The sequence below is a fragment of the Capsicum annuum genome, chromosome 6, assembly GCF_002878395.1.
Source record: "Capsicum annuum cultivar UCD-10X-F1 chromosome 6, UCD10Xv1.1, whole genome shotgun sequence".
NCBI lineage: Eukaryota > Viridiplantae > Streptophyta > Magnoliopsida > Solanales > Solanaceae > Capsicum > Capsicum annuum.
In genome coordinates, this window is record NC_061116.1 from 62,053,927 (window position 1) to 62,070,114 (window position 16,188).

Here is a 16,188-nt window from a genome sequence, read left to right on the forward strand (position 1 = left end):
TATACTATCATATTGAATAATATGTAATATTGGAAGTTACTGACAAGCAATAATTATATAATTCTTTTAGAATCTGAGGTTGGAAATGACGATGCTGCTATACAAGGTATGTCATAGGGATATTTTGATTTTTCATTTTATAGACATCAACAAGTAAATATGTGATTTCTATCTAAGTTGTTTGGACTCTCGAAATTGTCGTACTTAAGTTGGATTCTTAAAAAATATACTATCTTTAGATGATTCAAAATGCACCCATCAATATTTTTGAGGAGTCTGAACCACTTAGATTTCTATAATAAAAGTAACTTCAGAGTGACATCGCTAACATGAACACACTTGTACAATTTCATCATATCTTACTTTCATACGTAACAGGTAGTGATATGGAATCAATCTTAGATGATGAACATGAAGAGGACGATCATTATGAAGGTATGTAAATTGTAAATCAAATAATTATCAATATGATTTTATATAGAAAGACTAGAGCTTTAGCATATTTTTCTCATCTTTGATTTTAATTTTAAATTTTTAGAGGATTACATCGAATGTGGAGACATTTGTACGATGGTACGTATCGTATGTTATATACTACTTTTATATTTTAAATTTTTGTGTTGGATATGGTGTTTTAACTTTAATTTTATTCATTTTAGAGTATTGGGACATAGGAGATGCTACTTATGAATGTGAACATTATGGGGCATATTTTTGGTATGAAGATAGAACAAAAAAATACTATAAGTCTAAAAGACTAGTGTTTAATTTATGTTGTAATCATGGAAAGATCAAGCTCCCTGATTCAAAGGAGCCTCCTCCAACTTTAAAACAATTATTGTTTGGATCAGGTTAGAAGTAGAAACTAATTTAATGTTATTATTGTGATGCACTCAGCACTTCATGTGTATGCTTATCATTTTTCAACTCTTATATTTTGTAGGTCCTAAAACTGTTCCTTTTCGAGAAAATATTAGAACTTACAATTCGATGTTCTCATTTACATCGATGAGTGGAAAGGTTGATGTCTCCGTCAATCAATCACATGGTCCACGAACATTCAAATTATCTGGCCAGAATTATCATCAAATTGGAAGTTTATTGCCTCCTGAGGGGTCTAATCCAAAATTTACGCAATTATATATTTATGATACAGGAAATAAAGTCAAAAATAGAATTCATGCTGTGAGGTAAGTATTGTACCAAATATTATATACATAACAAAGTACTAAACGAAATCATGTACCAAAATTCATATAATCTTTGCTTCTGCAGACGTGGTCAAAACGTAAGCAAACTTCACACTGAGATTATTTCTGATTTGAAGCAAATGCTTGATGAGCACAATGTTTTAGCCAAGACATTTATAATGGCAACAGATCTATTTTAAGAAGATAGAAGCTCCAATGTTAGACTCAAATTGATAGGAAAAATAAACACTAATGGAAGAAGGTATAATTTACCAACGGTTTCAGAGGTAGCTGCTTTGGTGGTTGAAGATTTTGAACTATCAAGATGTGATAGAGATATCATAATTAAAACATAGTCTGGTCAGCTGTAGAGGATAAATGAGTTGAATGCTGCCTATTTAGGTCTACAGTATCCTTTGCTTTTTTCATATGGTGAAGATGGGTACAGAGAGGACATTTATTTAAATGGGTATGTAGGTGGAGATCATAAATCAGTTGGAGGAAGACAACGTGTTAGCGTGCGAGAGTTTTTTGCTTACAAAATTCAAGATAGGAAGGATGAAGTACCAATAAATGTGTTTGCAAGAAGATTATTTCAATAATTCTTAGTTGATGCATATACAATGATTGAATCAAGTCGATTAAAGTATATTAGGACTCATCAAAAATAGTTGAGAGTTGCAATGTATAATATGTTACAAGAAGCTAATTTTCAAGGAGAAAATAATCCTTCATCTCAGGGAAAAAAAGTTGTTTTACCATCAACCTTCATGGGAGGTACACGATACATGATTCAAAAGTATCAAGATGCTATGTCTATATACAAATGGGCTGGGTATCCTGATCTTTTTATCACGTTCACTTGCAATCCAAAGTGGACTGAGATTCAAAGATTTGTAGCGAGTAAGGGCTTAAATCTCGAGGATCGTTCAAATATCTTAAGCAGGGTTTTCAAAATCAAACTGGATAGCTTAATAAAGGATTTACGAGGCAATAAAATTTTTGGAGAAGTAAATTCAGGTATACATATAACTTTTCAAATAATAATTTTATCGTTGTTTTTGTTTTTTGGGATAATTTTTTATTATAGATTGAAATTTTATTATTCCATAACTTTATTTATACTTTCTATGTAGTGATTTATACAATTGAGTTCCAAAAACGAGGGTTGCCTCATGCTCATATATTTTTGTTTCTGCATGAGCATAACAAATATCCAACTACTGTAGATATTGATAAAATAATTACAGCTGAAATACCAGATAAAGTAGCTGATTCTCAATATTACAAGGTCGTGAAAAGTTTTATGATTCATGGCCCGTATGGTGCTACTAAAAGATCTTCTCTTTGTATGCGAAATGGGAGATGTACCAAACACTTTCCTAAGAAATTTGTGGATTCTACCACAATTGATGAAGATGGTTATCCCATTTATAGAAGAAGAGATAATGGAAGAACTATCCAGAAGGATCGTATTGACTTAGATAACAGGTTTGTCATACTGCATAGTCATTTTCTGTTAATGAAGTATGGTGCACACATAAATGTGAAATGGTGCAATCAGTCGAAATCCATCAAGTACTTATTTAAGTATGTTAATAAAGGCCATGATCGTGCCACTATTGCTTTTTCCCAAAGTATACATGATGAGGGTTCACAGGATGTTGATGAAATCAATATGTATTATGATTGTCGATACATATCACCTTGTGAAGCTGCGTGGAGGATATTTGGATTTTCTATTCATTATAGATAACCTTCAGTGGAGAGGCTGTCATTTCATCTTTCAAATGACCAAAATGTCATCTTCTCTGATAATAATCTAATTGATGATGTTGTCAATAGAACCAGTGTAAGGGAATCAATGTTTTTAAGTTGGTTTGAGGCAAATAAAAGATTTCTGAAGCAAGACAACTAACTTATGCAGAATTTACTCTTTAGTTTGTATGGAAATCAGATTTGAAAAGATTGGAGAAAAGAAAAACTTTTGCATTTAAGATTGGAAGGATTTTCTTTGTTCCTCCTGGATCTGGTGAGCTATACTACCTCAGATTATTGTTGAATGTTATTAAAGGTCCAACATATTATAAGGATTTTAATTTTATCAAAAATCATGATCACACCACTATTAGAGATGCATGTTATGCACTTGGCTTATTGGATGATGATAAAGAATATGTGGATGACATAAAGGAGGCAAGTAATTTGGGTATGCCATCGTATCTTAGGTAGTTATTTTCTATGTTGTTATTATCAAATTTGATTTAATGACCAAAAAATATTTGGAAAGGAACATGGCGATTATTGGCAGATGATATTCTTCATGAAGAAAGAAGATTATTGAATAAACCAGGTACGAATATAATTCTTATATCTTTACGTTATGATAGTATCTTATATAATTTTGGTGTGCATGTGATAATGATAATGATAAATGAATTATTCATTCTTAGGATATTGAAAATATATATTTTTAACGAGGAGATTAATTGTCTTTATAGTGATAAATAAATATCGAAACCTTGAATAATTAAAGTGATTATATCTATTCATCAATTATAGTTCAATCAGAAATGGCTGAAATTCATTTTGATATATTTTTTCCTATCGAGTTAAGATCTTTATATTGCTACATAAAATGGGGTTGTAGGGAATGTTTCCTAGAAATCTATAAGCCAAATTTGAAAAATAATATTCTAAGAGATCCCTAAAGCAAAGAACCAAAATATAATTCTATCTTTGTCACTAAATTAGATAATGATTATTTTATGTAATCATGTAACTTTTATTTTTATGTTATAACCATTAAGATGATGTTTATTTTTATTCTTTCAGATGCACATTTATGCGATGATGAATTAAAAATCGTTGTTTACAGAAGTTGAATTTTTTTTTTTTGAAAGGTTCCGGAAGAAGTTTTCAAGATTTTCAAACAATGCCAAGTCCGCTTTACAATGAGAAAGAAGTTGACAATACCTACAAATTAATTCATGATGAATTGCGGTATAATAGACGTTCTTTGTTAGAGGAATATCAACGTCTATTACTGAATTTGACAAATGAATAAATATCTATTTATCAGAAAATTATGACAGTAGTGGATGAAGATAGAGGCGGATTGTTCTTCTTATATGGTTATGGAGGAACTGGCAAGACATTTATTTGGAGGTCTTTATCTTCTGGCATACGGTCTAGAGGAGATATTGTGTTAACTGTTGCATCAAATGGGATTGCATCTATTTTGTTACCAGGAGGTCAAACTGCTCATTCAAGATTTGTAATTCCCCTCAATCCAACCGAAGATGCCACTTGCAATATAAAGCTAGAGAGTCCCTAGAAAAATTGATCATTAAGACAAAGTTGATTATCTGGGATGAGGAGCCAATGATGTATAGATACTATTTTGAATCTCTTGATCTAACTCTTAGAGATATTCTTAGATTTGAAGCCACTTACAATTTGGATCGACTGTTTGGAGGTAAAATAGTTATTTTAGGTGGTGACTTCATACAAATTTTGCCTGTCATTACAAAACAAAGAATATGAGATTGCAGGGAAATTAGTTAGGGGCACATTTAGAAGAGTTAAAAGAGTTTTCAGATTGGATTTGGCAATTGGTGATGAAAAAATTAGAAGTTCCGTTGATGGAATTGAAAAGGTCCGATTGCCTAATGATATTCTCATACATAATTATGATGATCCAATAGCTGCAATTGTCGAAAGTACTTATCCTGATTTTCTCAGCCTTTCTAATGACATAAAATACCTCTAGGAAAGAGAAATTCTTGCTCCAACTCTCGAAATGGTGGGATCTATCAATGAATATATGGTTTCACTCAATCATAATCCCGAGAAGAGCTACTTGAGTTCTGATTTGTATGTCTGATCATGCTTTTATAGTTTTGGACCAAGTGCATACACCGGAATTTTTGAATAGTATTAAATGTTCAGGAATTCCAAATCACTCTATTAATCTTAAGGTAGGTATTCCTGTGATGTTATTGAGAAATATATATCAGTCCTCGGGATTACGTAATGGAACAATATTGCTCATCACAAGAATTGGAAATCGAGTTATAGAAGCCAAGCTTTTATCAGGTAATATGGCTGGAGAAAAAGTATTTATCCCAAGAATGACATTGACTCCATCCAATGCGAGAATACCTTTTAAGTTTCAGCGACGACAATTTCCAGTCATTGTGTTTTTTGCAATGACGATCAATAAAAGTCAAGGCCAGTCACTATCTCATGTGGGATTATTTTGAAGAAACCAGTATTTACACATGGACAGTTGTATGTTGCGCTTTCACGTATGACAAGTAGGAAAGGGCTAAAGATTTTAGTTTATGATGACACGTTACTAGCTTTACTTTACAAACATTGCGAGTAGTTGAACTTGGAGCATTTGCATATGTCCCAGCTAAAAATTGAGGAACTTAGAGTTGTCCACTGGCAGCAAGATATCATGTACTCTTATTAAACTAAATCATGAACCCATCAAGAGGAACTTCTCAAACATTATGCTGTAAAATACCTATCCATCTCTCCACACCAGTTGGGCATTGATTTGTAAACCTTGCCCACTAGAGGCTGGCAATATGATGGGTAAAGGAGGGTCGACAGGGGTTGTAAGCTGATCAGCTAACACAATAGCACTATTATTGTTATCCATGCCAAGGTCAAGTAAATCAGGCAGTGCAAGAGCTGCAGGTGCAGCTGGTTGTCGTGTTGTAGGATGCTGAGCATTAGTTGTACTAGCTGGTGGTGACGCACCACTTTCTTCTACAAGAGCTGGAGAATCAGAATAACCCTGTTCACCTGCATCAACATACTCTTCATCCTCTATTTTTAGAGTGGTCTTCACACGAGTGATAAATGCTTCTGGAGGCTTATTATAGACAAAGGATAAAGTGGCAATATTGGAAAGAAGTTCGTCAAGAAGAGTAAGATCAAGTTTACCCCCGTGTTTATTTTACAAGTCAATTTTACGCCTAAAAGAAGCTTGTTAATGTACCTAGCCAAGTTCAGGGAACGTAAGATAATTTACTTATATCTTAATCAATTCAAGAAGGACACTGATACAACGCTCAGCAGCCCTCTCTAATTTGATGGCATAACGGCCAATAGCTCGGACAACTTTTCTAACAAAGTCAACATCCACTTTCGTGGAATATTCCTTGAATGTAAGTAGCAACTGGTCTATGTTTCTGTCTGAAGTAAGTTTTATTATCATATCTAACTTCTCCTTTTATCATATATATAGGATCATTATACTTGGAAAAGAATACTATGATTTCATGTGCAAGGATTGTCGGATGCTTTTGCACAATGAGATTTGTGTTCCTTAAAGCAACATATTGAATTTCAGGTGAGGTTTATGTTCCTTAAAGCAACATATTGAATATCAGGCTCTACTGAAAGCAATGTTACAAGAGGAGGAGCCATCTTTTTACAAAGGTTCCTAACTACATCATTGCTGGTGATGAGTTCCATTTGTTCGATTATCATCTTGACAGCTGAAAGCACAACAACACAATTTCAAAGTTGCAATCATGAAGGGACTCACTCCATAATGTTTTCAGCTTTGCGAGCATCAGCTGCTTTGTACTTTGAAAGGGCATCCAGTACAAATACTTGACCCCACTCAGTGCATTCATTCAAAGCAGTTAGAAACTTTGAAAGTGTATGGCTGGTGATCTGAAAGATAGGTCTGCTACTGCTTTCTTGGATTTCTGCTAGAGCAGCAATAACATTTGCAACAACCATAGGATTATTGTCAGATATTAAGTCCTTGAGAGCATCCAGAAAACCACTATCTTCTACAAGCTCGACATTTATGTCATAGAGCTTAGCAACACAGATAGTTATTGTCTTACAAACTTAAGCAACACAGATAGTTGTTGTTTTATCACACATGCTTTGGTTTCTATTAGTTACTTTGATACCCTTTTGCAAGTGGAAATGGCGGCGTCACCTCTTAATTTTTGGTAAATTTGTTATATCGGTTACTCTAATCACCTTGATTTTTTGTCTCTGTTGGAATGTGAACCTGAAATCTCAAGTTCTCAACCTACGTACTTCATTGACTACTAGACCACACCCTTGAAAGTAACACAACTAAGAGTGATTGCAAGTATTGTCTTCATGAATAAAGATCATAAAAATTGGTGGTATTTAAGGCATTACACAATTTCTTTCTTGGAGAAACAAAAAAAGATATTATGCCAAGAGTGAGAGTACTGCTTTGAAATCTAACCCACAGTTAAAACAACAACATAATACTTAGTGTAATTCTATAACTGGTGTCGGGAGAGGGTGGTGTATACGTAGTCTTATGCCTAACTTTGTGTTGGTGTAATATACGACAAATTACAATAATTATTACAGTTAGAAATAAAATGAACAAAAATGAAGAAAATAAGATCATCTTCTTCTTGACTGAGGCGCAGTTATCTCGCTTTCTTTAAGGATATTCAAGCCCACTGCGGCATAATCTACACCGATCCAGCAGTAGCATATACACCAACAATTTGAAAAGATAGAAAAGTTATTTTCGGTAGACCTTCAGCTCAAGTAAAGCACATTAAGTATATTGAGACATATGAAAATAAATATAGGTAAAAACATTAGCAAGTTTTAGGACACTACAACTAAAAGTGCCTTCCCTTAATTCACTCTCTTATATATTGCAAGAGGAAAGTAGTTCACTGTAAAATACTGAGAAATTAAGCTTAGAATAAAGAATCTATACTAACAAATAGCTTAATAAAGTCTATAAATGAGTAAGTGCATTCAATTTGAAATAGTAACAAAATTAACTTGCATCACCAATCTAATAAAAAATAAAGTTCCCACGTTTTCCTCTCCCTAAGGATTTGTATTGGCTACTCTGCACTTTTGAGTTGCAACGACTGATCTTCTCTATGAAAAAATTTTAGTTCTTTCAATCGAGACTTGCTTATTTGAGAAGAAGAATGACTCAGACTCTTCATATCTATTAAACAATCGATGAAATATTCAGTCCCCAAGATTGTTACAATTATCTTTCTCCATTTTTTCTCTTTACAATAATCTGCGAATCGCGCGGGTAAGTATACTAGTTAACATGAAACATAGGGAACAAGATTGCTCCTATCTATACTAGACAGTTAAAGGACCTTTATAACGAAAACAAACAACACAATGGTTTAATTAGGAAGGAAAATGGATAGTGTAATACCTTTAATTATGTAATAAAGACATTGACACTTTAAATTTAGTGATTGATTAAAATATATATAAAAAAAAAGAGGTTAAAATAATCGAAAAAAAAGATAAATATAAATTTTGATTAAGAAAATGTGTTACATCATTTTTTTGGTGTTTGTCCTGACTATCTTACCATAACTGGGTTTTCCTTTAGGTACCATAATTAGATTTCCTTTTAGGAAAAGGAAAACATATTCTCCATAATTGGATAATCCTTATTCTTGTAGAAAAAGGTTATAGACTCTATAAATAAAGACTCTTTTCTTGTAACTTGGTAGCATCCACAATGTTGTCCTAGGGGTTTGAGAGTTTAGTTTGGGGGAGACTTTGTGAGACACAAGGGTTGCGGGATCACTTGTGTGGACCTTTTTTATTTTGAGTGAATTGAGTGAGGTTGTCTCTCTTGACAGTTTGTACTCTCTTTTATAAAGTGGATTGCTCATCTCCTTTTGTGGATGTAGGTCGATTGACCGAACCACGTTAAATTATTGTGTCTCTTTTGGTGTATTTCTCGTTTATCTTCTTATGTGGCGTCTTTCGAGGTTTGCTTTGCTAACTTTTGCATGACACCTAATTATTTTGATCCTACCAAGTGGTATTAGAGAGAGATTAAATCGGGTGTTCCTCTTGACGGATTCAGTTCTAGTTGTAACCTATTTGACGATAATGAAGATTTTGGTTTGAGAAAGTTTTTCAAAGTGTTACTCTATGTAGATGTAAGATTTAATTGAGGAGATTTTGGAGATGGAGAATGAATTTATTGAAGACTACATGAAGAAGGTGGAACAAATTTATTTTATCAGAAATTTAGGCCAAGGGGGAGAATTGTTGGTGTTTGTCCTGACTTTCTTACCATAACCGGGTTTTCCTTTAGGTACCATAATTAGATTTTCTTTTAGGAAAAGGAAAACATACTCTCCATATTTGGCTAATCCTTATTCTTGTAGAAAAAGGTTATAGATTCTATAAATAGAGGCTCTTTTCTTCTAACTTGGTATCATCCACAATGTAGTCCTAGGGGTTTGAGAGTTTCGTTTGGGGGAGACTTTGTGAGACACAAGTGTTGAGGGATCACTTGTGTGGACCTCTTTTATTTTGAGTGAATTGTGTGAGGTTGTCTCTCTTGACAGTTTGTACTCTCTTTTATATTGTGGTTCGGTCAATCGACCTACATCCACAAAAGGATGTAAACTGTCGAGGTTTACTTTTCTAACTTTCGCATGACACCTAATTATTTCAATTGTTGGGAAAGATAGGGGCACTATGAAAGGGTACCAACAAAAGAATACCTAAGTCTAAACTTTTCCTTCTAGTTTGAACTAAGAGGAGACAAGCAAACCAAGCAAAACAAAGTAATATGATAGCAAATGAATTACCACACAAATGTGACAGGGCAAGAATAAAGCCAATCACACAAGACACCAAATTTACGTGGAAAACCCTTCGGTGTGAAGAGTAAAATACCACGGGATTAAACCTCCACTATAATCACCAAATAGTTTCAATATTGTTCTCCAAAATGGCCACAAAACAAGTGTCAAACAACAAGAAATAATACATAAACCACAGCACCAAACACTAGAGAAATAAAGGAGTGATAGCACAAAAAACGCAGCTATTGTTCGAGAGTGAAGAACAGGAGCTACAGGCCACCAAATCAAGTTCCATCAATTCCTAATCAAAGATTGAGATGGGAGGAACAAGAAGTCCAAAAATCAGCTCAATCGGACAAGAAACGAAGCGAAAATCACAATTTGAAGTTGACAACTGTGGCTGGAATTTAGGTGCGAAAATCAGCTTTGTTTGTCTGTTCGGCGGCTGAAAACTCTCTTTTTGTGATGGTGAATAAGATCTAAAAAGATCAATATATATGCCGCATAATAATGGTCCTATGGGCAAAAGTGGGTTGGTCCAAATTGAACTTCATTTATCCACATAGGAAGGGAAAAAGACCCTATAACCCAACACATTTCTCTTTCCTGTTCATTAATTTAAATTTTGAAACGGTGTGTATTAAATCTTATTTGTAATGGTGTCTTACTTCTTTATGTATTATCCAATAATCAGAATAAAGCAATGTTTTTCTCCTTTATTATTTACTATAGAGCTTGCAATTTAGTTTTAATTTTGTGAAATAATGTCTTTTTCATTCCGCCTGCATTTACTGTGGAGCTGCAATTATAAATTATTTTTAAAATTATATAGTAATAAAATATTTTGTTAAAAGGAGAAACGAAAATCTCAGAATCTTAAAATTTAGATAAACAATAATCCTGAATATGTTGTGTCACATCATCTCTTCAAATCCTCAATATAAATATTGATTAAGCCTCTTTATTTTCCTTTACTTTAGAATATCATCTGCTAAGTAGATTTTAATAACTCTTTCGTAAACGATCAAATCTTCAAGCACTATAATCAATAGGGACATTTTCTATTGTAAAGCACCATAAGACAACCTATATGCTTCTACTTTAATACTATGCCCTATGTTGATGCAATAAATAAATGAAGTTCAACAAAATGAAGAGACAAATACTAATAACTATATAACTTTCATGCACAATTTAATTTCTTCATGTGTATTCAATGACAGAGATAGGCTTTCAAATACAAGTTTGACTAAATCCTGTAGTTTTGATCCAAATTCTGTATTGATCTAGAACTCAATAACTTAATCAAATTAATATTCTAAATTCATGAACTTCAAAACTTAACTCCACTATCAAATATGTGACATACATAATTGCAAATGTGGGATGCTCATAAGATATGATAAGAAAAAAATATTGAGTTTAATTGTTGAAGTCACACAATTACAAATTCAAATGTTAAAAATAAAGTTAAAAAAAATTATATATACACATAAAAGTGTTTATGTTTGCCTCCTATTTTCATGAGCTTCTTTCTCTTTTATAGAAGACAAAAAATTCGATTTCATACAGGTATAATACGACCCTTCTTTATCTGTTACTCTTCATATTCGGAAAAGCTACAACAAAATTTTTAATTCCGTTCCTGATATGCCAATACTTTTTGGGCTAATCTTCAAGCAAGGTGAAATGTGAAATAGATAGAATCATAGGTAAGAATTTTTTTTCTTTTGGCAGATTAACCATCCATTTTCCCCTTTGTGATATATTCACACTGACACTCTTTGACATAATTTATATACAGAAGATGAGACCACTTTCAATTCATTAATTATAGAAAATGAAAAAGGTATAAGTTATTAAAAAACGTACAATTTAAAAAAAACTAAAGTTTTTCATTTACTTGGGTAATTATTCAGATTGTTTTAGATTTGTTTTAAAATAAAATAAATAAAAATAAAAAATAAAAAAATTACAGACATGGATTGAAAAAGATGCAACTGCTACATTTTTTTTTTAAACCTTCAGAGTTTCGAATTAAATATAATTGAATCAAATCGGTAGAATGAGGAAAAGTTTTTCAACTACTAACCCTTTACTATTAAATGCATTTTTTTTAATTGAGCATTGAATGCGGATAATATAATTGATAGAGTGGTTTTGATTTTAGTTTTCGGCAAAATTATTTAAGAGAAATATAAGAGAAAAATGTAAAAAAAAAAAAAAAAAAAAAAAAAAAAGATAAATATAAATGAAGGTCATAGAGAGATGCCACATCACCTTATCTATGATTCTCCTTTACACACATATATATATTAAATCAAATTGAGACTTTTAAAAATGAAAAAGTGAATGATAAAAATACAAAAAAAAAAAAAATACGTCAGTTATTGACGTGGCGGGGCGTGTAAGACACATTTCATTGCAAGATTGGTTTGAGCCACGAAGAATTGAAAAAATTAGTTTAAAATGTTTTACTTGCTAAAGTAAATTTTGGTGACAAGATTGGGTGTTGTTGTTGTGCATTTCCCCATTTACAGATTGTTTGATAGAGTGTGTTAAAAAAAAAGAATAATGCATGCATTAACTTTATGTATTATCAGTACCTCGTTTAGTAGATTTTTTCAACCTTTAAATTATGCATGTGTATTATGCTATGCATAATTAATACCATCATTTTTTATATATATTAGTAATACAAAACTTTCAACTCATGCATTAGCTTATTAAATGACAAATTTACCTTTCATTTTTTTTTTATTTCTTTTCCGTTCTTGTCCCAAAAGTATACTCATTACACTGGGAATAAAATCTTGTAAATGATATAAAATTATTGCAGAGTAGCTTTATCTTTTGAATCTTTTACGCCCACGAAAATTAGATATTGTAATCTGCTCAAATGTTGTCTCTGTTTGATTTTTCTTCTCTTTTTGATTTATTTTTATCTTTTTTCCAACAAAAGTTTGTCGATTTCGTTTTCAGAATATTTGGTTTAGACTAGGGGCGGAGCCAACCTTTGGAATGGGGATCATCGGCCCCCCTTCAGCAGAAAATTATATTATTTATACATCATTAAAATTATATTTTATGTATATATAATTATTGTCGAACCCCTTTCGATTAGTTTTTCTTTAAATTTATATCCTTTTGTGAAAATTCTAGCTCCGCCTCTGATTTAGACGAAGTGAAAATTAGGTTTCTTTCGACAACAGTTATGGTTGCTCCTGATTTGAGACTTCCACTATGGCCATCGGCAGAAATTACTAAGAGAAGGAATCATTAGCATATGGGATACTACTGATATAATTATTAAGGTTCTTGTTTTCAAGTGTTCCATGTAAAATCTTACTTGTTAATGATAATATACTCTGATGTTTCAGTTGCTTGTTATCTCCAGATAAGTGAAGAAGAGATTTCGTTTTTGACACAAACTTGAAAAGAGAGTGTAGAATGTTAAAATGAAGGGTATTTTAGTAAATAACTATTATTTAATAAAAATTATATTTACATGTTATTTTTAATATATCTAACCAAATAGTATGTAAAAAGTATTGTTTGCATTACTAACATCAACATAACTAATACAAACATTACTACTATAAGTATGATCAATACACTCTATTTAACATTATTCTTATACTCTCTATCAAACGATCCCTTAAAAATTAAGATCATGGGACACACATTCTTTTAATGATACGAATATTGATGTCTTGTCATTTAACTATGGGAAAGGCATAAGTATCCCTGAACTTGTAGCCAAAATTCACTTTAGCACTCTAACTTTATTGGTAATTATTTACCCCTTAAATAATTTTCGCGTGAATTATATTACTCCCTTAAGGACTGACGTGACAAAAAAAAAGTGTTTTGAATTAAAAAAAATGGGACCATTTTTAAATTTTCAGCCACTAATATTTCTTTTTTTCACACCCCACCACCCCCTCTTCTTCTTCCTCAAACCCCACCACCCCTTCTCTTATAATTCCTATGTTTCTTTTTTCTTTTTCACTCCTATCAACCATTTTCAATACATATCAAAATATTTTCATGTGAATTTTTGTAATAACATCATCTTTTTACACAAAAACCTTCAAAAAATGCAATTTATTTCATCAAAATTAGTTTTTTTTCAACAGTTAAATTAACTTCATAACTGTCCCATTCTTATTTTGATTGAACAAATTAAAAAAAATCAAATTCCAATAATTTGAATTTACATATCAAAAAAAGAATGAGGTGGAGGTGGGATTGAAGGTTTTGTTCTTGTTACTGTACATCCATGCTTTGTTTTTAAAAATGACCCTAAAAGACAAAAAAATATATTGGGGTGGTAAAAGTCGAAGGGGGACGACTTGGGGGCTGAGGGTGAGGGAGAAACAAGTTTGGGAGAGAGGGGGAGGGAGGGGGTGTTGCAGATTCAGCAATACGGAGAGGAGGTAGGTTATCAATTACGTGTGGGGAGAGCAGAGGGAGCGTTTGCAGATTGTAGGAAGGGGTTTGGGTGGGGTGGGATTCGGGGGAGAGGGGGCTGAATAAAAGAGAAAATGGGGTGCAGGGTGGAGGGGAGCAGGGGTGAAGAAGAAAGTTTGGAGAGAGGGGGAGGGGGGTGAAAAAAAAACCTTTTCATTAATATATATATATATAGAGAGAGAGAGATAATTTTTTTTTAATTTGTTTTTTTGCCTGACTTGGGTGACAATGACGTGGTAGTGATGTGGCGCTGATTTGGGGGTAAGTGTATTACACTCTCCATTATGAGAGTGGAATTATATTTTTAGAGTGGTATATAATTCACGCGAAAGTTGTTTAGGAGGCCGGTAAATAATTAACGATAAAGTTAAAGTGTTAAAGTAAATTTTGACGGCAAATTCGAGGGGAAAATTATGCCTTTTCCCTTTAACTATCAACCTCTCAATTACTATATGCAACTGATTTCAACTCTTTGGAATTACTTTGTCCTTAGGTTAGGTGTAGAGCAATGGAAAATCACATTAAAACAAAAAATAAGAGCTTAAAAATTAGACATTTATAGCATAATATGGCACTTCCAAGTTATTACCATCACAGATAAATTTAAGATTTTAAAGTCATAATTTTAAAAATAAATTCGATCATTGTTATAATTCCTTTGTCTTATATTACTTGGTATGTTTGCTTTTTACACAATTTTTAAGGAAAAATTAAAAGGGGGTGCAAATTATTAATATAATCTTATTAAATTCACATTAAATATTGTTATTACCTATTGAAGTTAATTACTTCCATTAAATTACTAAGGTAAAGTTGAAAAAAGATATCTAACGATAGCTTGATTCTTTAAACATGTCAATTATTTTGAGACGAATTTTTTTAACAAATATGCCAAGTAATATAAATGAAAAACTATCCGAATTAGCCATTATTGGGCTTTTATAACCACTGAAGTTTGCCATAATTACATTACATAGCCAGATATGTAAAGAAGTTTTAACTTAATCACACTTTCTGACACACGTAAGTTTTTAAACCAATAAAGCAACGACACTTTTTTCTCTTTACTCAATTCACCAACTCTCTCCTTTTACCCCCCAAATCACTCTCTTTTTACCCCTAAATTCTCAATTTTACAAGCGGTTTCTTCTTCAATCCACATCTCTCTCACGATAACAATCAATAAATCCTTATAATTAATCAACTGACATTCATATTTTAGGTTAGTTTTAACCTACTTGTGTTTGTATTTGATTAATTTATAATTTTAATTGTTAGTTTTTTTGCAGATCATTTATTTTGATTTAGAATGGTGAATAATACTCGTACGAAGATGGTCACTAGAATTATATCATGTAGTGACCCTGATGTACATACGGTTCCAACGTTTGACATAAGAATTTCTCAAATGGAAGAAGAAGATGCATTGTCTTCAGAAGAAGTTAGAGGTATTGGGCATAAAAGAAAAGTTACAGATGATGTTCCAGGTTCGGACAATGATGATGATGAGTTGGTGAAAGAGGTATTTTGTTTTTTAATTTTTCATTTTGTTAAAGTTTGTGAAAATTTTGATACATGTAAACAGTCTATTTGATCTAATTTGTTCTCTAACTAATGCATGTATTTAGATAAGTATTTTACACACTTTAATAAATACATATATATACACTTTAAGGTATTGTATATTTATATATGTATTTATCATTTACTTTGTACTAAATGATTGTCATTTGTACTGTATGCATGTATTTATGTATGTGTATTTGTTCCATTAATTTGTACTGAATGATTGTTATCTATACTGTATGCATATTTGGTACTGTATATATGTATTTATCCCATTAATGTGTACCGAATGATAGTTATCTGTATTGTATGTATGTATTTATGTATGTGTATGTGTC

The 16,188-nt window shown here is 32.0% G+C and overlaps 1 protein-coding gene and 1 pseudogene across 1 annotated transcript; one reads left to right on the top strand and one right to left on the bottom strand.

The window, feature by feature from the left end:
• Window positions 1–4,278: 4,278 nt before the first annotated feature.
• LOC124899490 lies at window positions 4,279–4,962 on the top strand. Its single transcript, XM_047414384.1, has 2 exons — window positions 4,279–4,519; window positions 4,745–4,962. Exons 1-2 carry the CDS (start codon window positions 4,279–4,281, stop codon window positions 4,960–4,962), a joined length of 459 nt encoding a protein of 152 aa, XP_047270340.1.
• A 691-nt stretch (window positions 4,963–5,653) lies between these two features.
• LOC107874332 lies at window positions 5,654–15,446 on the bottom strand (annotated as a pseudogene).
• Window positions 15,447–16,188: the final 742 nt, after the last annotated feature.

What these genes read in the sequence shown, in the direction of transcription:
- LOC124899490 (XM_047414384.1), top strand. Translation starts at nt 4,279, where the DNA reads ATGACAGTAGTGGATGAAGATAGAGGCGGATTGTTCTTCTTATATGGT. An exon ending in TTGCAATATAAAGCTAGAGA is followed by an intron (nt 4,520 to 4,744) that starts GTCCCTAGAAAA and finishes ATGAGATTGCAG; the next exon opens with GGAAATTAGTTAGGGGCACA.